At 44.0% G+C, this 27136-nt stretch overlaps 1 protein-coding gene across 1 annotated transcript in view; it reads left to right on the plus strand.

Moving 5' to 3' along the window:
• LOC105456115 (E3 ubiquitin-protein ligase TRIM9) overlaps positions 1–26091 on the plus strand; it is a 90502-nt gene extending 64411 nt beyond the window's left edge. The window contains exons 4-10 of the mRNA XM_011699930.1: positions 7115–7210; positions 7926–8319; positions 10027–10059; positions 18814–18986; positions 23416–23554; positions 24660–24890; positions 25763–26091. Of these exons, the coding sequence (XP_011698232.1) occupies positions 7115–7210; positions 7926–8319; positions 10027–10059; positions 18814–18986; positions 23416–23554; positions 24660–24890; positions 25763–26091 (1395 nt within the window). The remainder of the gene's footprint in view (positions 1–7114; positions 7211–7925; positions 8320–10026; positions 10060–18813; positions 18987–23415; positions 23555–24659; positions 24891–25762) is intronic.
• Positions 26092–27136: the final 1045 nt, after the last annotated feature.

Consider the following 27136-nt stretch of genomic DNA (forward strand, 5'->3'; position numbering starts at 1 on the left):
ATATATATATATATATATATATAAAACACGGTTTTCGTTATTTAAGCTAGAAAAATAATTGGATCGACATCGGTAGGCAATAGTTGATTGATTAAACGAGAGAAGAGTCTCTGAAGCGACGGGATTTTATTGAAATATCACACGGTGTTGAATTTCATTTTTATTGGACACTTTTTATATCGGTCACGTAAATGTTAACAACAACATTCCGCTTAGAAGTACCATGTACGTCGGACTTGTTCGATCGTCCATCGCTTCTTCTGCACTTTATTTTTACCACCCACATACACACACTCGAAAATAATCTATTCCAACGTAGCTCGCCTATTTTCGCCCTCGAGTGAACAGCGAAAATCACTTCAGACAGATGACCCTGTACAAGGGAGGGTGGCACTATCTTCGCCTTCCCTGCCGCGCCATCCAACCCCTTGAGTCGAGGGGCGAATCGCGTGGGCTGCGACTATATGATAACGGGCTCGTGCGCGATCTTACGTTGGACGGCGAAATGTATATGCGCGCGAGAATGAATATCTCTCACCGTGGAATGGTACGGAGAGTGGGTGTAGGGTGGAAAGGCTAGAAATCAAGACTGACGGTGGGAGGAAGGGGAGGAGGAAGGGGGGAAGGTAAGGGTGCATTCGAGTGACCAATTATTCCGGCACACGAAACCGATTCTCTACGATGTCGGGCCACGCCTGGTGTAGACAATGAGGGACAACGGTGATAAAAGCAGACGTCCGCTTTCCATTTCCAGCGAATGACTTGGTGCACGTGATGAAACGACGACGCTGCAGTCCAGGAATGGCGAAATGTATATTCCCGCCGCGCGCGTCGCGCGCTCTATTAACGCGCTCTATACCCGGGGATAAAATGTGCCCCTCCCCCCCTCCCTTCCCCCATCGGCACTTTTTAACTTAATATCGCGCGCACTTGCCGTTGCAATGCACTCCCGTTTTTATAGTAACTTCGTTTCGGCACTAACCAACTTTGACTTCGTACTTTGACGGATAATTCTTCAATACCTGACTCTGGCCGAGGAGAATGAATTTTTGCCCGATTTAATTTAATTTTTGCTGTTATAGGTTACAAAAAAAAGAGAGAATATTTTTTTGTATAAAAGTATAGTTACACGGGCTGTAGCTGTAATTTGGTGTCTCTTAAATGGAACGCGTATATACTCGCGCTCGCCTAAAATCCGACGTGGCAAACAGTGGGTGGCAATGTTACGTAACAATAGCTCGGTCAGAGGGATCCCAAGTGTTTTAGGCAGATCGCGATCGATCTTGGAAACAATGGGCCGGGGCCCTCGAGCTTAATAAGTGCAGCATGGGCGCTCTCGGTACATTGCACTCCGCGTGAAAGCGCCTCGAGGGTCGCCTCCGAGGAGCACCCCTCGACTTTTGTATAATTATGCTCGCGCCGTCGGTACGATTTGATTGGCGTAATTAACAAGTGCATTCGCTGCATTCTGGGCTGCAGCAGCTAGACGTGCATTAGCCCGACGAGAATCGACGTCCCGAGCGTGAGGTTCATCTGCCCGTGATCCTCGCGCGCGAACACTTTTTTTCGCGCGAAATGGAGATCATCCGGCGATCGGTGATTTTTTTTTGCTTTCCCGCCCGGCTCTACTTGGCAAAACCCAGTATTAAACCCCCGGCCAAAGAAGAGTCATGAAAATTCATAGTACTCTGCGCGAAACGTTATTCTCTGTGGGGAGGCCGTATCGCGCAGGATTACACGACGGCCGAATAATTTAAGCCATGGAAAATGGAATATATCATCGCGTAATATTTGTTTATTAGCGTTTTCCCGCCGTGACTTCAAAAGATGAATTTTTACTATGCAAAGGGACAGCGAGCGAGCGTGATAAGTATTAAATTCTGTATATATCTTGCTTATGCAGTTGATTCGCGAAACGCGAATATTAAATAATAAATATTAATTTCTTAGCAGAGAGTATACTAGTCACATGTAGAATAAACAACGACTTGCCAATAAGTCGAATAAGTAAAGCGCTTAAATAATACTGCAACGAACGTATTCAGAGAACACCCCGATTACTGTTAAGGCAGACATAGCATACCTAAATTTTCGCGGATTCTCCCCTCGCTTCTTTCCAACCGCGGTCGGCTAAAGTAACGGAAGTGCTGAGGAACCTCGACGGACTTTAATGGAATTACGCGTGAACCGCGTGAAAGTATTAAGGATCGATTATTAAAGCGAGATCGCGCGCCCCTTGCCGCGAATCTAACAAGGTCTCGTCCTCCCCCTCCGTCGCGGCTTCCCTTTATAGGTGTACAGCGCGGTGACTGCGGTAATTAATATAACAAAGGGTCGGGGGGCGTTAAAGGGACCGCATGTCGGGAACAATCTCGCGGCATTCTCTATCGGGGCGGCGCGGTCGCCTTCGCGCGCGCGACTCGAACTTGGCGGAAAGTTCGCGCTGAAAACTGCGGAAATTACCGGGCGCGGCCGACGTTAACTCGAAAGGAGTAACTTAATTACGCTCGAGCACGAATCGCCGTTGCAAACTTTTCGTTTGTGCCTGTGTGCCTTGTGCGCGCACGTGCGGCGGCTCCGCGCCGTGTATATACGTGTGTGCCGCGCTGCCGCGCGGGTGGTGGTAAAAGGGCTCTGCGGAGAATGCCCAAGGCAACGGAGATACTTCCTGCGAACTTTATGGGCAAAAATTCATTTTAAGCTCGCCATTATAGCGATAATGAGCCATGACAAGCCCTTAATTCGTAGCTTTGTTGCCGCGAATTAAGAGCCTGAATGTAGTATTATTATTTTCGTTACACCCTCTTCGTTATATCTTTTAGGTGTCGCGACTTCACGCCAAGTATTGTTTCGCCAAACATAACATTTTTGAAAATCAGCGTTAAAATAATCACGCGCGGGTAACTCTTGATATTAATGGATATTAATATTTAAAGGGCAAGCAAGGACGAGAGAAAGAGAGACTCGCGTGTCCAAGACCGGGGAGATACGGCCGAATATAATCGCGGGCGAGGGGCTTAATCGAAAATTAATCCGAGCCGCGCGCGGTGCTCGAAACTTTACGAAGGACACGATTCCATTATCGCGACGGACTGCTTTCGGGGTTATCTCGTACATGCCGTTCGCGCGAGACACGCTCGTTTCGATGTAAATTGAAAGCGGTCGGGTGGCGATCACAGGTCGGCACCGACCGCGGGAATAATTGCGAGATTAATCGGTCCCCGGGTTTCGCTCGATGGAGATATCACCGAGAAATTCCGTGTTTGATCCGCTCTTTGTTTTCTTTTTCAAATTTATGTTCTTTCGTGTCGGGTTGCGCCCGCGCCGCGGCCTCTCGCCGCCGCCGGTCGGGATTAATCGGCACGAGAGCCCTTCCGGTATAACGTCTTTCCACCTTTTCCCGTTCGTTACCGTTTGCCCTGTAAATACGACGTTTTCTGAAAAGCATTTGCTGAAAAGCATCGGCCAGATTTAATAAGCTTTTGCGTGCTGTTCGTTAGGATTTTAACGAAGCTTTCATCCGGCGCGGTGAAAGCCTCCCCTCCCCCCGCCCGGTGATCTCCGCCGCGAGTTGGCTAAACTTAGGCTGTTTTTTTTTATTTTTTATTTTTTAGTACGCGGATGCCTCGGTATTATATATGTTAGCATACTCCGGGGAAGTTTTAAGGTTCCGCCGGGCGTTCTTTCCGCGACTTTTATGACTGTTATATAACGAGCGTCGTCGGCCGATGTTAACGAAGTCTTTGTGGATCGACTCTTGGCCAATTAACGTCGTCGAGAAAGTCGAGCGCCTGCCGCAACTGAGACAATTCCTCGGGCGCATTTCGCATTAGACTCGTCGAACGAGAAGTTTAAACAAATTATTCTTGAAAGTTACGACACAGGAAATGCCTCGTGAGTCGCGGAATTAGTGCGCGCGCGCCGACCAAGGTACATCAACATTAGTAAAAACACGCTCTTATTTGCCTTTGTCTTTGTATGATATTCAAAGAAATTCCAGACGAACCAGACGACGATTCTTTTCGAGCCATCTCGTTAAATTCGTATTAAACTCTGTGTACGCCTCCGATATATATTATCGTCGCAGATGTATTTTGTGTGTACCAGAAATCCACGAGACAAGTTTAACACTTATTGTTAGTCCTTGTGTACCTTTCGATCGAAATAAAAATCCCCTTGTTTTTTGCACTTTGTGATAATTTTACGATATCTGAATCTCACTGCGGAAACTTGCAGAGGTTTTGTTGATCCACTGACAACCGGTGGAGAAGTTCCGGAGATGTTCGCAGGGATAATCGATCGAAGGGAACATCTCGCCCGCGGCTGCGAGGGGTAGAGGAGGAGGGGGGAGGGGGGGAGAGGTCGGGATAGCTCGTCGCCCTGATGAAATCCCCGAGAGCTCTTTTCATGCTAATAAGATTTCGCCGGTCGCGCCCAATGGATACGCGCCAAAGCGCGAGGGAACGGCATCGTCGTCGTCGTCGTCGTCGTCGCCGCCGCCGCCGCGTTCGACGCGATAGACACACCGAGAGGAAGAGAAACGTACAAAGGGATCGGGCGCCTCTCGGCACAGCCCCGAATGAGAGGGGAAGGGGAATCCCTCGACACGGTACTTTTGTCGGCGCGCTATAATTCGATATTTCGAGCGCGATGCCGCAGGTGAGAAAAATAATGAGTTTTTCTGTAAACGGATTTAGGAAACGCGTGGCCTATCCGACGAAATTAATTTTCAAGTCCATGCCGCGGACGAATGAAAAAAGTCTCCAAGTGTCCAAGACGAATTCTAAACAGACGTGCGTATCTAAGTGGCTAAATTGATAGAAGTGACGCGAATCGTTAAATATTATATTAGATATCGATGTCAGCTGTGTGAAGTTGGCCCCTCCAATACTGAAAATTCAAAAACGATCATTCCCACTCGGTTGTTTGATAGTATTTGATAGTCCATTCTCGATTATTAATAGTTAAAGTTGTAAATGATCCTATCTAAAAAAGTTAATATAAAAAAAGACATGTGCGCGTGAAGTTAGCCCCTTCTTTCGCAAAATATACTTTCCAGACTGCATAAGTAATCGTAACTGTAAGCATTCATTCCGTAGTCTATTTTCGATGATAATTGTAAAACTTATAATAATATAATAATACAAAAAAATACATATGTAAAGTTAAGTCCCTCTTTTTTATAATAGAAACGCACACGCGAATGGACTACCAAGAGTCAGTAGACGACCTCCAAACGCCATGCTTATGAAACAGTTATGATTATATTTATGCAGTTTGGAAAGTCACATTTTGCGAAAGGAGGGGCTATAACTTCACGCACGTATTTCATATTATTATTTACAACTTTGACTATCAATCATCGAGAATAGACTATCAAATACTATCAAATGACCACCAATCGAGTGGTAATGATCGTTTTTGAATTTATAATAATGAGGAAGGGGGGGGGGGCAACTTCGCACAGCTATCGACATCCGCGGAAAGTTTCGGCGAATGTGTATTAAATATAAATATTAGTTATACCGAAATGTATATCTCGCGCGCGTGTGATTCCACTAATCGTTTAGTCAAGAATGCCGGGAAATGGATGACACTCGCGTCGAACGTGCTACCACGTCACCCGATATTTTCCTGCAATCCGTCGAGGCTTTATCGCGCACTTGCACGAGTAAATCCGCGTCTTCCCTGATGAATGCCGACGCCGCGCCGGTATCGTGTGCATACTGCATACGCGATCGCATCCCATTTCGACTGGCACACATTGTCGTGTTAAATGGAAACCTGCCGACGCGACGAGACGCGACGCGACGCGCACTGGTCTCCGGTGAATTCGACGAAGTGCACCGTCCGTCCGTTCGCTCGATCGATCTGAAGGTATTGTCCGGCGAGGAAAGTCGAGAAATGAGGAAAATGATAAACGAGAACTGTGGGAACGATTCGCGATATTGCGAGACGCGGTGCCCGGCATCGCATTCTCGCCCGCTATAAAATGATAAATTAAATCGCAGTTGTAAATGCGCGCCGGATTATAAGTTCCTCGGCGTTCGTCGTGATATTATTAATTTTTTACGCTATAAGGTATTTTACATAAATGAATGAGAGGTCGACTGTGACGTAGCGGACTTTGAGGAAACAGGTTTCGTTTTACAAACGGAGATAAAAAAAATTGATAAAAAATATGGAAAATTATACAAAATGGGTATTTTTATGAAATGCGAACATTTCGCTTCCGCCCGCGTTCGTCAGTTAATTTAAATATTGAAGAATCTTTCAAATTTATACACGTATATTAAAAATATATGGTGTAGCTTTATTATTTTATTATTTGCGTAATATTTCAAAATAAAACAAAAACATACTATTTTGAATCCCGTTTACATCCCGTTGTTTGCACATTGCGAATGCTAAAATCAGATATGTTTGTCCACACTCTATATCTTGAGTCTAGTTTCCCGAGATTTTCTCGGGAAGAAATAACACCGTTCTGCCTCCCTCCACTACGAAAGAAGAGCACTTTATGTCGTTATTGAACAAACAACGATATGTACTTAATACGAGCTCGTTCACGAAAGCGTGACTACGCCTATGTATGGTAACGCTCGACGTACAAACTCTCTACATACGGGGACTGTTTATCCATTGGAACCAGCGTGACATATCGATCCAACATCGAACGCTTGTACTGTACATAATTCGTCTTCATTAGTCACCAGTACCTCTATCTATCGATGCACACAGTTTACAGGCATATAATCTCTATTCTGCTCTACATACATATACACATATAAACATTGTAGTAAACAATATAGCACATTAGTATATAACATAATAAATATATATGTCATATATTTTTAAACACACGTTATACAATATATATTATTATATTTTTCAATGTGCTATATAATTATATAATTTAACACAATATTTCCTTTTATATTATATAATTTTATCATTTTTATTTTTTTTCCTAAAAAAAGTAAGATTATTTTTGTTCCACATCGGTAGATGTGGTTTTTTAGTCACCTTTAGTGTTCACGGCGTATCACGTCCGCCGAATCCCTCTCGAAGTACCGCACGTTCCCTCACGTGTCGTGAATTTCTGCTGTTACAGACGGAGCTGTCGCAAAATCTACAGCAGCTGTCGGAGAGGGCCCGCTCGACGACGGAGTTCATTCAAAGGCTCAAAGGAATGACGGATAAAGTACATGTGAGTACACGCGCGCCTTTGGCGACCGTTTTAAATTCCGTGTCGACGGGCGCGTCAACGCGGTACGATGCCGTGAAATTGCGAAAAGATATGGCGTTAATTACATCGGCTCTCCGCGGGACAGAATATCGGCGCGGATTCATCTCTGTGATGGCCGAAGGGATAATTTGGACGTACAAAGGATACCCGGATGGCTTACAATCGGTGAACCAAACTCCAAAAACCGACGGACAGAGATTTCTTTTGATATTTTTTATTTTTCTTTATTATACATGGATATGCGTACCAGTCAATTTGATATCGGATTTCTCGTACAGTATCCGTACGATCATTGTGTTTTAAATTCGTGTACGTGTACTTATGGTGCGCAGATATAAAAAAATATACACATGTGCGAAGTTTTTTAAAAGTTAATTACTAGAGTTTCGTGAGAGTACAGTGTAAATTTATTAAGTTTACAGAAAGATATTTTTAGAAAAAAAATTGCCACTGTATTTTTATAAAAATTTTTTTACAAATCAATATTTTTTGAATACAATGATGGATCATCATTTCTTCTCCATTAAATGTATTAAATTCTCTATGGAGAGAATTTATCGCGGAATTCTGTCGCGCGCAGATGATTTATATTTTATATCATAAAGGTATAATATCGCGAGCAAGAGATATTTCTCGTTATTATAATCAAACGAAATAATTCCGCTGTCCATTCCAGGAGGAATGCGTTGCGCTCGAGGAGGAGGTCGAGGATCGAGTGGCGAATCTGGTGAGTCTTCTGCAGGCGAGAAAATCACGGCTGATCGAAGCCGCCCGGCAGACCAGGGAGGCGAGGGTGCGCTCGTTGCGAGACCAGGTAGCGAGATGTGCCACGCATCTGCAGGCGACCACTGCGCTGCTCACGTTCTGCATCGAGGCGCTGAAGGAGAACGACAGCGCGGCCTTCCTGCAGATCGGCGGGATGCTGTCGGTACGCGCGGCGACGGCCGCCGGCTCCTGGGGCGGCGCCGAGGGCGTCCAGGAGATCGCCCGTCTGCCGTTGCTCGATCTCACCCTGGACGACAAGCCGCTGCGCCGCGCCATCGATCAGCTCACCTTCGTCCAGCTCAAACGTAAGTCCGTCCGTGATGGGCGAATGCGGTTTACATGATCGTGTGTGATATGTCCGTGTGTGCACGCGAGCAGTAGATTGAACCTATATCCGGTACGATCCACCCGACGATGATCGTGAATAAATTTCATCGTGCGGACGGGTTTGGGTTTCCCTTCCCCGATAGCGCAACTACATCGCATTAAGACGAAATGAGAAATGACATGAATTTTTATCCACGTTGTACGTTGAAGTAAATGAGCTTCTTGCACGCCAACCCGTTCCCCGCTTGATAGATTAGACTTGTGTAACGTGCGCATGGTGCATATATTTCGTCGAGAAAAAAAAAAGAGGAAATTGAATATTAAACTTTTATGAATTTATTTACTTCGGAGGAAAGAGAAATTTTTTTGGAACTCGAACTAAATAAAATGTTCCGGGACAAACCGGTAGAGAACTTTGCTGTTTATGTTATTGATTTCGTTGCAGTTCCGAAGTACCACTTAATTAATTGCTATACGGAACTCAGTCAAAGTCTATCGTTCGCGTGTACTAGAGAGGAAGTTACTCGGGAGCCAACGCGATTAGAACTAACCAACAGATAATTTCGTTGCAGAAGCACATATCTCCATGCAGTTTGATAAATGAGACACATTCCATTCTCTAAGATACACGCTCAAAGTGTCTATCTAGTATCTAAGCGTAATACCATACAATTCAACATTAATTGACTAAAGCTGAGAAAAGAGTGACAATGGCAATAAAATTATCTTTTAAAACTAGAAAATTAAAACATTTATCTAAGAAAAATCTTCCCTAAAATAATAATCTTTGATACTTAAAATATGTATATCATTTAAGTCCATAGCACATGTGTTTTTATAATTTAATAATTTTGTAAAATTATTGCACATTTTGTGAAAGTCTTGCCAATCTCGTCTTCTGACAAATCGTCGCAACAATTATATGAATAAATTAAATATTCCTCCGTTACAACGCCTGGAATAGCTCGCAAAAACGTCTCGTTGGCTCCTCGTCCTCGTCGGAAACTCATCCCGTTTGGTTCGTTACGCGAACTGAATCGTCTCACGACGGCTCGCATTGCGTATACGTACGTGCCCGGTAAAGCAACGGGCGTAAAAGCGACGTAAACTCGTTCGAAAGACGCCTTCGTGTAGGTACGCTTAATTGACTCGTAGCTTCCGCGACTACCGGGATTTCAGTGGAGCGATTTATCTTTACGAGGCCACGCTGATCGCGCAACTTTGTGCTCGAGTCTTGCTCGTTGATAGTCCGTTTGCCTCTCAAATGGGCGAAACGGAGGTTACACACGCCAGTATAAGCTCCGATTTTCTCGTTATTACTTAACTCCTGAAACGACTGGCAATGACAATTATGTAGAGTTCTGTTACGCAGATATTTAAATTAGCCTGCAATTTTACGCTCTGGCTCTCACGAGATACATATCCTGTTATGTTATTATAATTAATTTTGAAATATCAGACTTGATAATAGTCGCGTGAAAGGAATGATAATTTTTTACGGAATAATAAATCCAGCGATCGGATGAATTAGCAAAGAGAGACCAGAAATAAGAGTACTCGCGGCGAAAATAGTTGACTTTCGAGCGAGTTTCGTTGTTTGACGTTGTGCTTGCATGCGATGTACATACGTAAGTGGAGATACAAATATTTTCACCGATTATAAATCACTCTAATGTTGGACGCAGCGTCGGAGGGGGAGGAACGATATCCTACAGCAGGTAAAGACCCAATGGTGGTAAACTATAATCGTAGACATATAAGTATTATCCCGCGACGCGGGACAGAAAGAGAGGGATGCGAAAAGAAAACAATAATTAAGAGAGATGAAGTAGGCGTCAATCTCACTCGCCAAAGTCGTCTAGACGGCCGGGAGATGACGAGGGGGAGAGATGGGAGTCGAGCAAGGGGGGTCCGCTTAATAATTTTACGTAGCCCCCGGGGACGGCTCCTTTAAGCATGCCTCCTTGCTCGCCGCCATTGCCGCGCCGCCGCCGCCGCCGCCGCCGCCGCTATATATATCTTTGCCGTACGCTAAAACGTTTCAAAAGCGGATTAATTAGGTACCGGCTTTGCAGTAACTGCTGTAACGATCTGAAGGTATTAACTCGTTACAAGGAGACATCCTCTCCTTACCGCTCGCTCGCACTGGGTGCACGGCGGCGGTATATACTCTCCGTTACACGATGCCGGGTGTCACGGGTTGCCGATGTCGGCTCGGGAAACGTTAATCGCGTCTGATTAACGTGTTTACGGATGTATGGATAACTTAATAACGTATATACGGGTAGATGCGAGACCGGGGAGTCACGTTAAAGGCAGACGCTGCAGCACGAAATTCGATTCACTCGAGTGGCAAATAAAATTATCGATTTCGTCGACTCAATTTGACGGATAGAATCAACTCAGAACTGGTCATCAAAGCGCCCCGCCGTTAAAATTAAGGATACGCGCATCGCGTGCGGGAAGTTACGTTATGTACTCTCGCTCATTATTCTAACGAATTTACGGCCGCCGCGTACTGATTGAAATTAGGAAGGGAAGAGTTAATGAAATACAAATCTATTTAACCTGATAAACGACCGCCGCGCCGTCGAGGAAAGATGTAAACTCGTTGCTTCTCTCTATCGAGACATTTCACTTTCGCGGAACCTTGATACAAATCGGTACGGTGATATCAGAAAGTTTCTTCATTACGCGCAGTTTGCTCGTCAAAGAGTGGCACGCCTCGGTTCGTTAAAATCTGCGATCGGCAGTCACACGGAATTTCATTTACTTAACCCGGCTTTGCAAATAGCAAAGCGAGGAATGTGCCCCGTGGAAACTTTCAAGTACGCGAGAATTCCGCGTAAAGTTTCCAACGAAATCACTCGGGCACGTTTTCCGGAATCTAACGAATGTATAATACATTAGAAAAGTATATGCATATTTCGTTGGGTGACAATTTTTTTTTTTACAATACTTGGCGCAGTCGAAAACTATAATCCTTTTCTTTCTCGAAAGAAATTTTATGTTTTAAATTTTATTTTAAGAAATTTCGATGTTAAGTGAACACTTTTAGAAAAATCGGATAATGAGAATAATATAATAACTCATCATTTTAATTTTTACATCTATTTCGCACGTCGAAGCAACGCGGCGAAAATTGGAATATCTACGATCGCAGTTGCAACAGCTGCTTAGCAGTTTACAGCGACGGTGAACGAAGGGGCAAAACGAAAATGCGAAATTCATTTTCCGTACTTTACGAGGCTGTTACGCGCGCGCGCCCGGCGCCATTTCGAGCTCCGTGGAACGGACTTAATCGAACATAAAAATTCCGTCATACCTCTGAGACGAGGGAGAGACAAGCGATCGACGATGCGTCGAACGCTCTCGAACAGGTGCTTCGCTTTCTTAAATTTTGACTTTATTGCGGCGTGCGATCGCCGTTATCCCGAGTTTTACGACGTGAAAAATTGCCGGATCTCTCCCGGGCCGCTGCTAAATTTCGTTATTACATCTGCCTCCGTGGTCTTAAAGACGACCGAGCGGTTTCTGAAGTTAAAAGTTTGTCACCGCGGAAATTATCGCGCGTTTTTATCGTTTTTTTTTCATTTTACGACGCGATGCATCCGATTACGAGCGCGAATCGTTATTGCCTGACGAAACGCTGTGTTTACGTCATGTTGCCGTAAATGTAATACGAAAATGAAGATTGCAGTCCTCTATTTATTCGCGTCTGGGATTTAGCGGAGAGTAAACACCGCGGATGTTCTCTTTCTCATAAAATTTAAAGTCAATTTTCCTGATATTTCTGGCGAAATCGACGCTTAGCATTCGTCAGATTCGACTGATAGATTTCCCTTTCCGTTAGCGGTGCTACGGATAGAAAAGGAGAACGAAGAATCGGTCTAGACGTCCGGCGGAAAATTAAACGCGGGCTTGTCGCGGACGAGGCTGACGACCGTACAATGCGACGTTAATGTCCCGTACGTATGTCTCGCCGAGATAACACGGGTAAACGGGAATTCTACCTCCTCGACGCTGGCAGATTAATTCACTCATTAATTTATACGCGTGCGATGCTGCAATCGCGGCTCCATCGTCAACGACCGTTCTTTTAATAACAACTGATGATTTTCTCATCGCCCAAGTCACCTTACATTGACCGAAGTGGCTCTTAATGCGAATATTTTATTCAAAGCATGTTTAATTAAATTTCTACATACAGATAAGAACGGATAAGATACGAAGCTTTATCATATTGCGCGTCTTAAAACAGATATAACGTTATTTAAAAATACTTTTCAGCGAGAAAAAAGAAACTAATCTATCTACAATACATGTTTTTTGTATTTAATATAAAATAAATTTTATATAATTTTCATTTGAATACGAAAAATTAAACAATTTCTTTTTTCTTAGTAAAAAATTCTTTACCTTTTATTTAAATTATTAACTCTTCAGAATCTCATAAAGTTTATCGTACGTCTAAGATATAAAAAGTTGATAATTTAAATAAAAAGTAAAGATTAATAAACTTTATAAGTCAAGTCTGCCAGCTCCTCTTTCCTTTCATCTGACTATAACTTATCATAGTTGCTAAACCAGAAAGAAATATACCAAGAAGTAAATACATCTACCGAATGTAATATAAGGAAAAGGAATTATCGCGCGCGTATCGAACTCAAGTCAAAAGTGTAGTCGAGGATTCTTCAGAGTTTAAAAGAAGCTTCTCGCGCGCGAACCAGTTGTCTCGCCTTTCCAGAAACGAAAGTGCCGAAGCGGACGTGATTGTTTCAAGAATGCTTCTGCGCCTGGAGTGAAGCGTGAAAGATCGTCTTCTCGGCGAGAACTTCGTCAAGATCACTGTCGAGTCTCTCGCGAGAAGACCATTTTTCGCCGAACCCGAGAGCCCGTCCATCCTCCGCGAAGTTTATTTTCACCCGTCGCTAAGTTTTATCAGCGAGATATATTTCGCACGCGATACATTTTAACGGGCTATCGGCGCATTCTTCGCTTCGTCATGCCTTTCTTTCTCTCTCTCTCTCTCTTTTTCTCTTTCTCTTCTTCTCCACTGTATAACCCTTATCGGTGCACTCTTTTTCCACGTTTTCCTCACAAAGAGAACAAAATGAACGAAAGAGAAAGAGAGAGAGAGAGAGAAAGAGAGAGAGAGAGAGTCTGTACGTATCGGATATCGGCGCGGCGCGGCGTGGCGTGGCGCGACGCGTCTCGCGCCGTTCGATAAATCATTCCGATATGGGCATAAAGTTTCGCCGGTGTGTGTCGATTCACGTCGGACCCCATTGTAAAGCTGTAAAAAGAGCGGCCGTAACAGTTTTTTATCCACGCGCACGTTGTTTCCACGCGTCTCTCCCTGTCGAGACCGCCGCGCCGCATGCCGCTCCTTCGGAAGCCGAGATCTTCGAGTCACTCGCGTGCACCTGTCCTGCCCATTAATTCCCGCTTTTACGAGCGCACCCTCGTAAAAGGCGGATGATCGATATTTCACGTGTTTCCCTCGCGACTTTTTTTTTTTTTTTAGCGCGCGGCTTTAATTGACGCCGCGGTAACCGTTACGCCTCGCGCTTCGTCCGGATTCTCCGTTATATTGGGTCGGATCGTAAACGCTATACGAGCGCCAGAATCGATGATCTCTCACAGTTTATTACGCGACGATTTGTCCAAATTTAATTAAACGTTGGTAATAACAGCTTTTAATTAGTCTTTACTGCTCCGTTAAGAAAACAAAAATAATATATATTTGCCATCGGAGGTGATACCAAAAGAAATAATCGTCCACGCTGGCTGTAATACCTAGAGATTATGGACTCGCACGTTGATAGCGCCGACGTAAAATCCGACGAAATCCGGGATAATCGATAGTAATGTCGCCGACATAGAGCGACCGGAGCGTGGTGCAACGGAATTTACCGTGCGAACGGCTTCATCGAGGTTCCATGTCGGATTACACGAGTTTTTGGATCGCGATAAGCGGCGTAACAGGAAGCGAGTTTATTCTAACGCCGCGTCGTCGCTCTTTTTCTGTTTGACGTAAACGACTTTTCCCTCGTCGATTTTCATCACGCGTCGCACGCGCGTCACGCAAATTACGCGGTCTCACTTAACACGCCGCTCCCGAAAATTACGCATTTCGAACTCTTACATATCGTGGACATTATGGATAAAATAATTTTTTCTTATCTACAAATTTTTTGTATTTTTTTTACAATAGTAAAGTTATTAGTTAGCTCTATTAAATTTTCGAATCACCGCGAGGTATTGAAATAAACGAGTGTATCGTTATTTGTAGCTTCCTACTTGTTCGACGTGGAAAGTAATGTTTCCTTTTCGTTTGCCCGTTCAACTGGAAATGAAAATACAAAATGATAAATGTTTCTCGAGACGATCTTAATTTGCATTAAAGCTTCGGCGGTTCGAACGCTGAACATAGTTACGTAACGCCGGAGCCATTAGCCTAATTTCATAATGCGAGTACCGCAGGGACCTTAGAGCTCTCGTGCTGTAGAGCGGAATGGCTCTCTCTCCAAGGATATACGCTGAACTCTCCGTGACGATTCGCTGTCAAGCATGAAGCCAGTTAATTATGCATACACGTGTTAAGCCTTCCTTGACGTTGCAAGTAGGCGAAACATTATTCCTAGTGTTCCATAGCGCGTCTGTGTATGCATATACATGTAAAACAGAGTTAATATAATCTATAAACTTTGCAACACACCTCTCGAAACTCACTCTCGACTGCAAGTGATTTCGCACAAATTTGAATTTTGAACTATAATTTTACAATATAATTTGCTGCTTAATCCTTTCACAGTTGTAGACTTTTCGCGATGTTTAACAATATACAGGGTGTCCCGAAATGCGCGAATCAAAATATCACAGCACAAAAGCTTTTGAAAAATTAAGTAAAAAATTTATTTGTAAATTTTGAATTTAAGCTAGTAGTTAGTAGTTTTTAAGATATAACAGTTTAAATTTAGCCAATTATAGATTACGATTAAACGGAAACATGTCCAGGAGCATATCGATAGTGTTAATGGTCGCGCGTTTCACGCGAGTACTATTCTATAATTGGCTAAATTTAAACTCTTATATCTCAAAAACTATTGCTTAAAATAAAAATTTACAAATAACTTTTTTACTTATTTTTTCGAATACCTTCTTGCTATGATATTTTGATTCACGAATTTCGGGACACTCTGTATATTCAATATTTTGAAATAAAATTGAATCTCCCGTGTTGACGCATCATGGATCATTCTTTTTTTTATCTCTCTTTGCATATCGTGGTATGTTTGTTTAAATTCTTCATAGTTGCATAAAAAAAATTGTATTTTTTAATTCCATGCGTGAAATGATATTTTCCTATATATATAAAAGATTACATCTTTTGTACAGAAAAATACGATTTTTCCTGCGTCGTATATATGTGTATTGAAAAAACGTATTAAGTTTCGTTACATCATTGAATTCACGAGTCAATTTCGTCCGAAATCGGAAAGGTGATTAGTTTTGCGTGGAATCGCAGCTTCCACGGCTTTTATTCCAGAAAATTATGGAAGAGAATACTTTTTCATCTGCGTGAATGCACGGGACGCCATTGAAGTTCCGCTTTTCACTATGTGCAAAAACAATATATATATATATATATATATATATATATATATCGCGTCTGCTGTTATGCACGATTTCAATTACTATATCGAAACACCGACTCGTCTACCTTTTTATTCATTATAGAAAGCAAACTTTATCTGATTTATAATCGAAATTGAGCGGTATGGTTTCTATCGTAGATTAATTGTAAGTTACACCAAGCAAAGGTATAAAAATCGATCTTGAATTGACCAAAGAAATTGGCCGCAGACAAAGCAGCTCACTCGCAATCAGTGGAGTGATTCTTTAATATGATTAGTTCTTGCCTTTAGCTCTTCGCTGGATCTAACAATAAGTGTAAAAATCAATGGTAGCAAAGAACCTCTGCGCGCTCACTGAGCCGCTTTGTCTGCTGAACGCCGCAGCCGCTAAAAAAAAAAAGTAAATGCGGTAGAGACAGGACAACACAATTTTGTCAAAAAGCTTGATCGCGGTTTTTGCGACTCAACGGTATCCTACCGACGCGACGTGGCAAAAACGTCGCGCGGCAACTTTCGGGACACGTTCTCTTTTTATCTGACGTGCGCGCACATCGCGACGTGTTTGCCAAGCCTCGTGGCCTTTCCTCCCCGTCTTTCGCCTTTTTGGGCGAAGAGTGTTTACTCCTCTCGGTTCGCGGAATCGCGGCGGCGACGGCGACCGGTCCGATCGGATTATGCTCGCCGGCGCATCCGGAATCGACGACCGAAACGGACAGGAAGTCGAGGTCGGGCACGTCGCGCGCGTCGAGAGCGTTTTCGAGAGATAAGTTTGCGCGAAACCGCACAACCGCCAGCGGACAGCGGGCAGCGCGCGCCGAGAGGAAATGCTTTTGGTTTATTAGCATGCCAACAAGTTAACCGGCGGCGAGCGCCGACGACCCGCGTCGCGACGCGGCGCGGCGCGGCGAGCTTCCACTGAAAGCCAGATAATTGCATGTAGAAGCATCAACGACCGCCTACAGCGCGCGTTAACGCTCTTGAACGCGGGCTTATCCCTAACGTTTGCGTGGCCGGTAATGAACGTCCAACGGTCCAACGTGATCAGTATCGCCCCCGAACGATCGCTCTTTTACGGCGAATGCAACGAGCGCGGAGAGCGTTCTATCAAATGAATTATCAAATGAATTAACGTAATCTCCCCCGCGAGAGACATGCAGTATGCGCGTTAGCAATGCAATGCCTCATTTGCGACAGTTTTTGAACATTTGAAACATTCTTTTTTTTCTTATTAAATGAATATTTCTTTTGCATAATATTCCAAGCTCTTCTTATATTCTATATAATATTCCAAGAAGATCTACATTAAATCAATTATATTTCTTTTGTACAATATTCTAAAATCTTCTTGAAACATTTTTTTTTTCTTATTAAATGAATATTTCTTTTCTGTAATATTCCAAGAAGATCTTGAAATATTGTACAAAAGAAATATTCATTTAATAAGAAAAAAAAAAATGTTTTAAATGTTCAAAAACTGCCGTAAATGAGGCATTGCATTACTAACGCTTATACATGTCTCTTCTCTCGCAAGGGAGATCTTGAAATATTATTCTCCAGGAGAAATTAATATTGGCTATTAATTTGACCAGGTCCCAATGCGAAGGATCGATTTGATTCTAACGTTTTGTCGAGGAAGTTACACGTATTCCGACCGATTTGACAAATTGAGAGATATGGTGGCTCCGCGCGCACCGGCATCTCGGGTACATTTCTGCGGGACAGAAATCTGGATAGCGCGCAGTAATTTCCGCGGCTTCAACTTGTACCTTAGGCAGTCAGAATCGAATAGAATCGTGCGGTCGCGCGGCAACGACCAAGTTCCGTCCGTCGTTAGGAAACTCGCGGCAAATTCGGCAGCCCGAAGCCTGTTTAAATCGTGAAATTATTGCCGCCGAAGGTCATCATCGGCGAGGCGGCTTCGAGGCAAATCGGATTGGAGTCAAATACCCAGCGCGGTTTCAAATCATATTATATCTCGCAAGTTGGCCGGCGATAATTAAAACTATATCAAATGAAATCGTCTGTGTGCGAATCTACTTTCTTCTCTTCACGGTGTTTTTAATTTATGATTATATATATATCTATACATAAATTTGTTTATATACAAATATGTATATTATATATATAAAACACACGTTATTATATATATAAAACGTGCCTCGTTATTTTATCGGGGAATTTTTCTCTTTTCCATTTATTGCTTTTTGATCTATTTGCATGACAACTTCCTACTTATTTATAAGCTTATTCGCTCGTAAAATAATTTACAAGCAAACTTCGTTGGCTCGAAATCTCCAAAGTTAAATGCCTTTACCTCAATCCTTTCGTTACGAAAATACGAAATGTTTAGTTACTTACCCGAGGAAACTTCTTAAGTGTGTACAAAGTTTTACCGAAGTAGAAAATTTTAGTATTGGAAGCTTTCGTCCTTAAGCAAGTACAACAACTGATTTATAGTCTGCTTATAACTTTATTTTTACGAGACAACTTCAAAGTAACCGTATCTGCTTTTCCATCACGCGAGCGGAGAGTTCCTCGCGTTATCACTATACAAGAAGAGCTTACTTCAAATTAATCGAAAAATCTAAAATTTCATTTATTTTCATGTATTCAATGTAACAACTTGCATCTTGAATTATCGCGAACGTTACTACAATTGTTGTCGTTGGAATTGATTCTAAACTCCCCCATACGCCGGGAGAGTCGCGCGCTCACCTAAAAGACATTATTAAATCCAGTTCATTGTCAGTACTTACTTTGCCGCCCGCGTTTCCACGCAACGCCGACGATTACAATAACGCTGTTAAACCGTCTCGACGTACGCATTTCCAGCACCCGGAGCGCCCTTACTGATCCCCGAAGAGTGTAGCGCCGAGAACAACAGCGTCACCGTTGCCTGGCAGCCGCCACCTGGCCACGGAATTATGGGCTGCGCCGGACAGAGGGGCCCCGCCATCGAGGGATATCTCTTGGAGCTGGACGACGGCTGCGGCGGGGAGTTCAGGGTGAGTAAACACCTTCCGTATATCCCGAAGAAATTGTACTCCTCCCCCGCCTCCCTACCGTATCGTGTCGGCGCGGATAGAGACGGGCTATCGGACGGGCTAGGCTTGGATCCTCGAGGCTTTCTCGAGATCGTCCGCGAATTCTTCGATGACACTTCACCCGTCGGGACCCTCAATCGTGCTGGTTTCTTTGCTGACGCGACGCGACGCGTCCGGTTCCGGTGTTTCTTCGCCGCGCTCTCCGTCGCGGCCGTATCATCCCGCGACGACGACGACGACGACGACGACGGGCGATGCGACTTTACCCAACAATGGGACACTTCGACGTTCTCACGATGTCTTCCGTAGAATTGTTCTCCGATCCGGCGCGGACGAGATGACACCGAGGGAGAAAGAGAGAAATTCACTGGCATTAAATAATATTTGACGTCTGTTATTTCTCCCACGGAAATCTCGAAAGCAACGCGTCGATTTTCTCACACGATAGCAAATATTTTTTTCCGAGTATTGTAACGTCTCTTTTTTTTTAAGCCATTTCTTTTGAAAGCAGAAAATGAAAAGAACGGATTATCTAGAAAAGGATAAGAATTTATTCTACTGTTGAAAGAAATTGAGTTAAAACGAGAAATTATAATATTTAAAAAAATTAGTACTTTTTTCATATGTTACAACTTCTCTTCTTAACTCAATTCCTTCAAAAGTAGAATCAATTCTTGCTGTTCGTTGTGTACAAAAATTTAACATGATTTGAATAGACTGAATACGAAATGTTATTGAAAGCGCAGCGATACTAATTTTATTGGACGTGATGCTGTGAGACTGTCTGTCGGTTTCGCTCTCGAAAAGTTAAGACGAGGTTTCCTCGCGCCCGGGCAGAAGGAAGTTACTCGTAGCGTAAAAATAGTAAAAAAAAAAGGAACGAGTTGTACGAACGTGGCAGGAAACTCTAGAAGATTCGTTGTGTATGTTGAACTAAACGTGACAGTGTAACCCGAGGGAAAAAGAGATGTAAGTTTGTCTGTGAAATGCATTCGTTAAAATTCTCTACGGTAGTTTTCTCCCCGGCTATATATATTTTTTTAATCTTTAGTTAAATCGCATGTTTGCAAAATTGATTGCCGGGATCCTCGAGAGGCTGAAAATACCCTTTTGATCTTCCCGATTCGATAGTTATTACCCAGTTAACCGTTAATTCCAGTAAAATTCTTTTGAAACTTTCTGATATTGAGCGTGTTAAATATCTGTCCGCTATTATTTCTGGATTATGACACATATACACGAGAGTGACCATGCGAATAAAATTTTATCGCGCCGTCGTTCAAGTTTTATCTCAAATTTTACGACCACAATTTCGTCCCATAATACATACTACACGCAATGACATGAAAATGAATCTTATACGCGGACCGATTGCCGGACACGAGCGTTTAATAAAACCGCGCGCGAGTTCGAGAGAGACGTACAAAACCCGCCTTTCAATTTACCGAAGGATAATACCGGCTATCGGCGTGACATCGAAGCTCAAAGGGGGACGAGGAAAAAAGAACGTCAGGATCATAGAAACCCTCTTTGTTGAGAATTTGTTCGCCGGCGCGCCGCGAGATGAATGTTGATGCCGATAAAGTCCGTAAAGCGCTGATTTTTTTTTTCGTAGAGATTTTGTTACGGGTCGTATATCCACCGTTGTACCGGGACGGATCGCTCGCGCGCGAATACCGGCCTTCGTGAAGGGTCGGCCACGTATCCCATTCGGAGCGCGTTTCCGGACTCCAGGCGGGGTCGTTCGTCGAATTTTATTCTCGGACCGCGGTCTCTTACCCGGCCGGACTCGAAACCCCGTCGTCTTTCGCGTTTTATTGATCGTAAACGCGGGCGGTAGCGGGGCACCCTGAAACGCGGTATAACGATTACGGCTAATAACTCAGCCTAAATAGCGCGCGTGGGCCCGCGCGCGGCATAAAAAGTCGGGATTAAAAGGCAGCCTCGGCGGAGGGGGAGTTCTCTGCGAGGGGGCGCGAGTTTGAGAAATCTGGAGATTAGCGTGCCGAATAGACGCTGTTTAACGCGCCGCGTTAATCCATTCGCGACGTCCCAAATGGGTACGATAATATCTCTAATTGTCCGACGAGGAAAATCGTAACGTAGTTTGTAAGGGTTTTAAAGCCCTTCTTTAGACCCAAGCCCAGAGTATATGTCGTGTACGTGAATTGAGAAACAGTTTGTGAACTGGGATTCTTCCTTCGGGGTAAATGAAGATTCGATATTGAGAGAGCGCGTTAATTGAAGCCCATAACTCCAAGATTCCGGGCTTACACGTGAGAAATGAGCGATCCTCTCGGGCGATGGCAATTATTAATTGCTCCCGGCGATATCGTCCCGTTCATTAGAAGTTTTTATCAAATGACGGCAGTTCGAACCGTCGTTTGCCACATAATCCGCGATATTAATGTGAGGTAATTTACCGGCGGTCGTAGAGCTTCATAGGGTTTTGTCTTTCGCCTCAGCGCGAGGGGAAAATAAAATTGCACGAAGTGAAAGAGAAAATGATATCGTAAAGCTTTGGTATTTTTACAGAATTATTTTAATATCGCTGGACTTAACTCTTTCGAATATTTGCGCGCTACGCGAATGTGACGCGGAATAAAATACATATTTAAATTGAAAAATGTATAAATTAAATGTGTTCAGAGAGAGAGAGAGAGAGAGAGAGAGAGAGAGAGAGAGAGAGAGAGAGAGAGAGAGAGAGAGAGAGAGAGAGAGACTGTTTTCCTTCTTGATACCGCATATAAACGTCAGTTTCATCTCACGATTGATTCGTGCTAAATTTCGCATTTATACGATGCATCATTAAAGTAGCTTTATTTACAGATTGTATTAATTCTTCTCGTTTCTCATGAAGATTTCACTCTTCAAATGGCTCGCGCGGAGAAATACGATGCTAAATCCGCGGTGAAATCGACGAGAATAGCATCATGTATATATCGCGCCGCACCGCGTATGAATTCCCGCTTCTCGCGCGAACGTGCTTCAGGTTGGGCTTGTAAATCGCGCGTCTAAATTTTCATGCTTTGTTAATAATGCACCCGGCACGGCGGCGTTGCGATATGGCGCTCGTTAACGAACGGAGCGATACCGCGAATATAAATCGTCCTCGTTGCCGGCGCTCTCCTCCTCGTCCTTTCTCTGCCGCCTCCCCCTCGTCCGACCTATCGCCAGTCCTCTTGGCGGCCATCGGGATAGCGCGGTCCATCCTCCTCCTTTTAATATTTAAATCGAGCTCGTTCGCGCGCGCGGCGCGATGCCTCGGGTTTCCCGGTTTCTGGTTTCCGTTTCCGCGCTGTCGCTCCTCGAGCTCGCAAGCAGGAATTGTGAGGGCTCCTTTGACGAAATCGGGTTGAAGGATCGGGTTCTGCCGCAAGATTCACGATAGCCCGGAAATTAATTCCCCCTATTCTGCGCGATCTTATTTGGAGAAAATGCAAGATATGCAAAAAATTAAAAGTTTCGTATTTCTTGTCTGAATCACGAATTCCTGACTAGAAGCAGCGAAACTTTTAGCAAACTTCGCAAATTCTTATAGCAAACATTTTCCTATTATATCATTTTTCTATTATCAATTTTATATTGTAGTCTTTTATATCTAAAGTTGATAATCGCAAAAATATCAAGATACGTGCATAATAAACAATTAAAATTATATCGAAAATGATATTGAAAAGGAAAGGTATATGTCGAAGGACAGTTCGTATATTTCACCGGTTCGCACGAAACTTTTATTTCGATGTTAAATCTAATAAGTAATAACGTATCTCTCTCGTGCTTGTTTATCTGTTGGTCGACCAATCGATGCTATCTTGACGTTTCTTTCAAGAAAGCCGACATGACAGGTAAACTCCGCTCTTTATCCACAATTCCCGTTTATCCACCACTCAGACGAGCAATGTCAATACTCGTTCGCCACAGTGAACGAGTATTTTCGAGCCAAGTTAGACATTCCAACTTGCCTTAGTCATTACTCAATATACAGAAATTGGAACCCTTGTGATTTTATCTCGTTTCTAGATGAGTTGATTTTATAGTTTTTATTTTTAAGGATTTCTTTATTATTATTTTATATAAAATAGATATTTTTTTTAATATATTGCATATTTTATATAGACATTTATTTCAGCGTAGAAAGAATTCTATTTTAATTATTTGTGATATAATAGCAGTGGAATAGTAGCGGAATATCATTAAATAATTTTACGCTATCTAATATTTCTTGGCGTTTCCCGAAAAGTAAAAATTGAAAAGTGGATATTCTTTGTGCCATAATTTGTATTTCCGCAAAAATTATTCTCTCTCTTGATTAATAGGATAAGTTTATCCGGCTATACAATTGCAACCCGCAAATTCACGGGTGCCCCGTTTGAAATCTGATTCGCAGGAGGTGTACTGTGGCCGCGAGACCATTTGCACGGTAGACGGGCTGCACTTCAACTCGCTCTACAACGCCAGGGTACGGGCCTTTAACAGCGCCGGCGAGGGCGAGTACTCGGAGCTGATCGGCCTTCAGACCGCCGAGGGTGAGAGAGAGCTTTCTCCTTTTTTTCTTTACAGTTTCCTCTCCGGGCGAGGCGCGCGGAGGCCTCGGCTGGAAAATCGGCGTCGGTGTCGCGTGGAAGACGAACGATCGTAAGCGACGTCGATTTTCCAGTCGTGCGTATTTTTTTTCCCTCCTTTTTTTCCGCGGCACGATCGCGTGATCGATGAGATGGACGGTAGATGCACAGAAATAGCCGCGATAGAATGCCCATCCGTGCGGCGTTTGCGGAATAATGCGGGCGACAATTACAAATGACTCCGCGCGGAGACATTTTTACCTTTCGCGTTAGTTCCGAGAGGAAACGGAAAAACCGCCAAAAATTTCGTTTCATTACCACTAATTCTATTATTGCGGAAATGCTTAAATTATTCAGCGGAGAATTAAATGTTCTATCTTGAATTCTTGAACAATGAATCGACTGATACGACGAAAGGTACGATGATTCGACAGATCGAATTATTTGCAATCTATAATAATTTACCACGTTTGTTGCTTATATTCTTGGACCAATTTTTTTCATGTTGAATTTTAATCTCTTATTTATATATCTTCATATTTTTCCAAATGTAACATTATAATACATAAAGGTTGAGAGGAAAAAATTCTCTCTCCTTTGTATCCCCGGGTCATAACTATAATATTCATCGAGGGGGAGTTAAATTAATAAGCTTCAACAATCGCGTTACGTAAGAAAAATTTCATATTAAAGTTTCAAATTATTTAATACACCGCGAATGATAAAACGCATAAAAACGTTCCTTCTTTTTGCATTGAGCTTCCCCGCAGTCGCGTCACGTCGACTTTCCATATCAAAATTCTTAAATTATTTAGCCGCACAGAAAATCAGATCCTCCCCCCCCCCTTCATTCTCCCTCCCATATTAAGATTCCACAATCCCGTCACGTCGTTATTAACATCGAGTGCGGCGGCGACGTCGAATTCCCAATAACCCGGGCACTCGATAACCCAACGCCCGTGTGCCCGAACGTGTAGTTCGTTAAGCGTGCTTGCGGATCCGAGTCCGCGGAATATTAATCGAAGCTGTACGGTAATCCTCTGGTCTCTTGTCCCCCTCTCTCTCGCAGTGGCGTGGTTTTCGTGGGCCACCGGCGCGACCGGCATACCGCAGGAGGTGTCCATATCCGAGGACGCGATGAGCGCGTCCTGCGAGGGCTACGAGCACCGCGTGGTCCTCTCGAGCGTCGGCTTCTCGCGGGGCGTGCACTACTGGGAGCTGACCATAGATCGATACCACAGTGACACCGATCCGGCCTTCGGTATCGCCCGGGCCGATGTGTCGCGCGATCTGATGCTGGGTAAGTTCCGCCAACCTATCAGGCCTGCTTGCCTTCTCCCGTCCTCCCCCCCCCTCCCTGCTTCTTGTCCTCTTCTCTGCGGAAAATATCGTGCGGTTTATCCCGGTCCCGATGAAATATTCATGCGCCACCCGGTACACCCCGGAGATCCCTGGTTTGTTCGGAAATTCGGAGGCGAGAGATGTATGTATCGCTTCTCTTTCTCTCCCTCTTCCTCCCTCTTTCTCCTTTTGTCTTTCGGTCTCCCCTTTTCTCTGTCTCTTTGCCTTTGTCTCCATACATCGCCCCCGGATGAGAAAAAACGACGGCCAGGAGAGATTCCGAGAGATCGCAAAGTGCGCGACCGCGGTTGTGCAACATGCTGGAAGAGGAGGGTGCTTTAACCCTTGGACACGTGGAAATCGGGTCAACGCTCTTAGAACTGATGAAATCCGCAAATCGATCGCGTGCTACCTAATAAACACGGCGGAGATTTATGGAATAGGGTCCGCAACCGTGTCACGTATTCCTTTTTCTCGTTGCGATCGTTTTGGAATATATTCTCCGCGTTAACACTGTGTTTAACGCGATAGCTATTCGTTTCACCTGTTCCAATTATTTCAAACGAACGAAAAAATACATTAGCATGATAAATATCTAGAAGATCACCTCCGCTATTACTGTTCCTGCTACTAATAATGTTCTAAATATTCTCAACATCACGCAAATAATTTCATCATCTCCAAATGTTTCTTTTTTTTTTTTTAAACACGTCTAGACACCTTAACCATTGTACCATTTATGTGGCATGCAGTCCGAGACGAAATCCAGTTAGACCATCCGCTCTGACGGCGGCTCACGTCGTGCGACTCTGCGAATCGTTTTGTTCACAGGCAAGGACGACAAAGGCTGGAGCATGTACATAGACCGTCAGCGGTCGTGGTTCATGCACGGCGGCGGCCACGCGCAGCGCACGGAGGGCGGGGTACAGCAGGGCTCGACCGTCGGCGTCCTCCTCGATCTGGACAACACGCACACGCTGCGGTTCTTCGTCAACGACCAGCCGCAGGGCGGCATCGCCTTCCGCGATCTCTACGGCGTCTTTTATCCGGCGATCAGCCTGAATCGCGGCGTGACCGTGACCCTGCACACCGCACTCGACGTGCCGCGTCACCTCCTCGCACTACACGAGGAGTACGTTAGCGATATGGTTCAGAGCTAGGGGTACCTTAACGTCCTTAAGAAAGGTCTGCCGCAGGAGATCGGCTCGCCTTTAGGCCCGACTACGTGCGCCACGGACAGGTGCAGGGACTACGAGTCGGGCCAGCTGCTGGAGAAGATTATCGAGGAGAGCCCGGTCGACGTTAACTGATCGGTAGATCTTTTGAATATCTTTAGAGCGATCGAGATCGTAGTCCGTTTTCTATGAATCTGCTTGGCGCAAAGCGTTACGAAGAAGAAACGTGTATACGAAAGCATCTGAAATCGCTCCGAGATGTTATAATGTTAATGAGGACGCTCTGGTCCTTTCGCAATAATTTATGCGGCGAAATGAGGGTGGTTTAATCTCCTTAGGGATTTAGAGACGCAATACACGTATCTTTGTTCTGAATATTTATTTAGAGGTAATATTTTTGCGAAGTGTTTTCCAATTTCGCAACTGCGGCGCATACTTTGTGTTTCAAATTTGGTATATTGATTTACCATAAAGAGAACGTAGTTTTTTTAATTTATAACTGAGAAATACGCGATCCCTGGGGATGTTAATCCGGGCAAAATTCGTCCCGCGCTGTTTGTCTGAATATAAGCGGGCTCCACGAGGAATAACGATTCAACAGGTCCAGAAACTTTGGCGAGAAGGTTTCCGAGGGAGGCGCTAACCGTGGACCCTTTTGGATCCGCCTTGTTTGAGAAACTAAAACTTAGAATCCAGACTCTATAGTGTTGGGAGAAATCGGGATTTATATAATATATATATATATATATACTTTCTAATCTCGTCCGCGCGATCGATAGTCGCGTTAAACGAAAGCACCGATAACGCCAATCGAGGGATATTTCGAAATATAAAAACGCAGCGTAAAATCACTCGAAGAGAATGAATAACACTACTTCATCCCGAGGAATTAACAAGACTGACATAATTCACGCACACACGTAACGCGATCCATAAGTAATGTCTCTCTCGTCAGGAAGTCACGAAAGCTAAGATAAAGTTCCCTCCGCCGGAAAGTCGGTCCATTTTCTATTTATACCGCGCTCTATAT

This window comes from Wasmannia auropunctata, unplaced genomic scaffold (genome assembly GCF_000956235.1).
Source record: "Wasmannia auropunctata unplaced genomic scaffold, wasmannia.A_1.0 LD335767.1, whole genome shotgun sequence".
Lineage (NCBI taxonomy): Eukaryota > Metazoa > Arthropoda > Insecta > Hymenoptera > Formicidae > Wasmannia > Wasmannia auropunctata.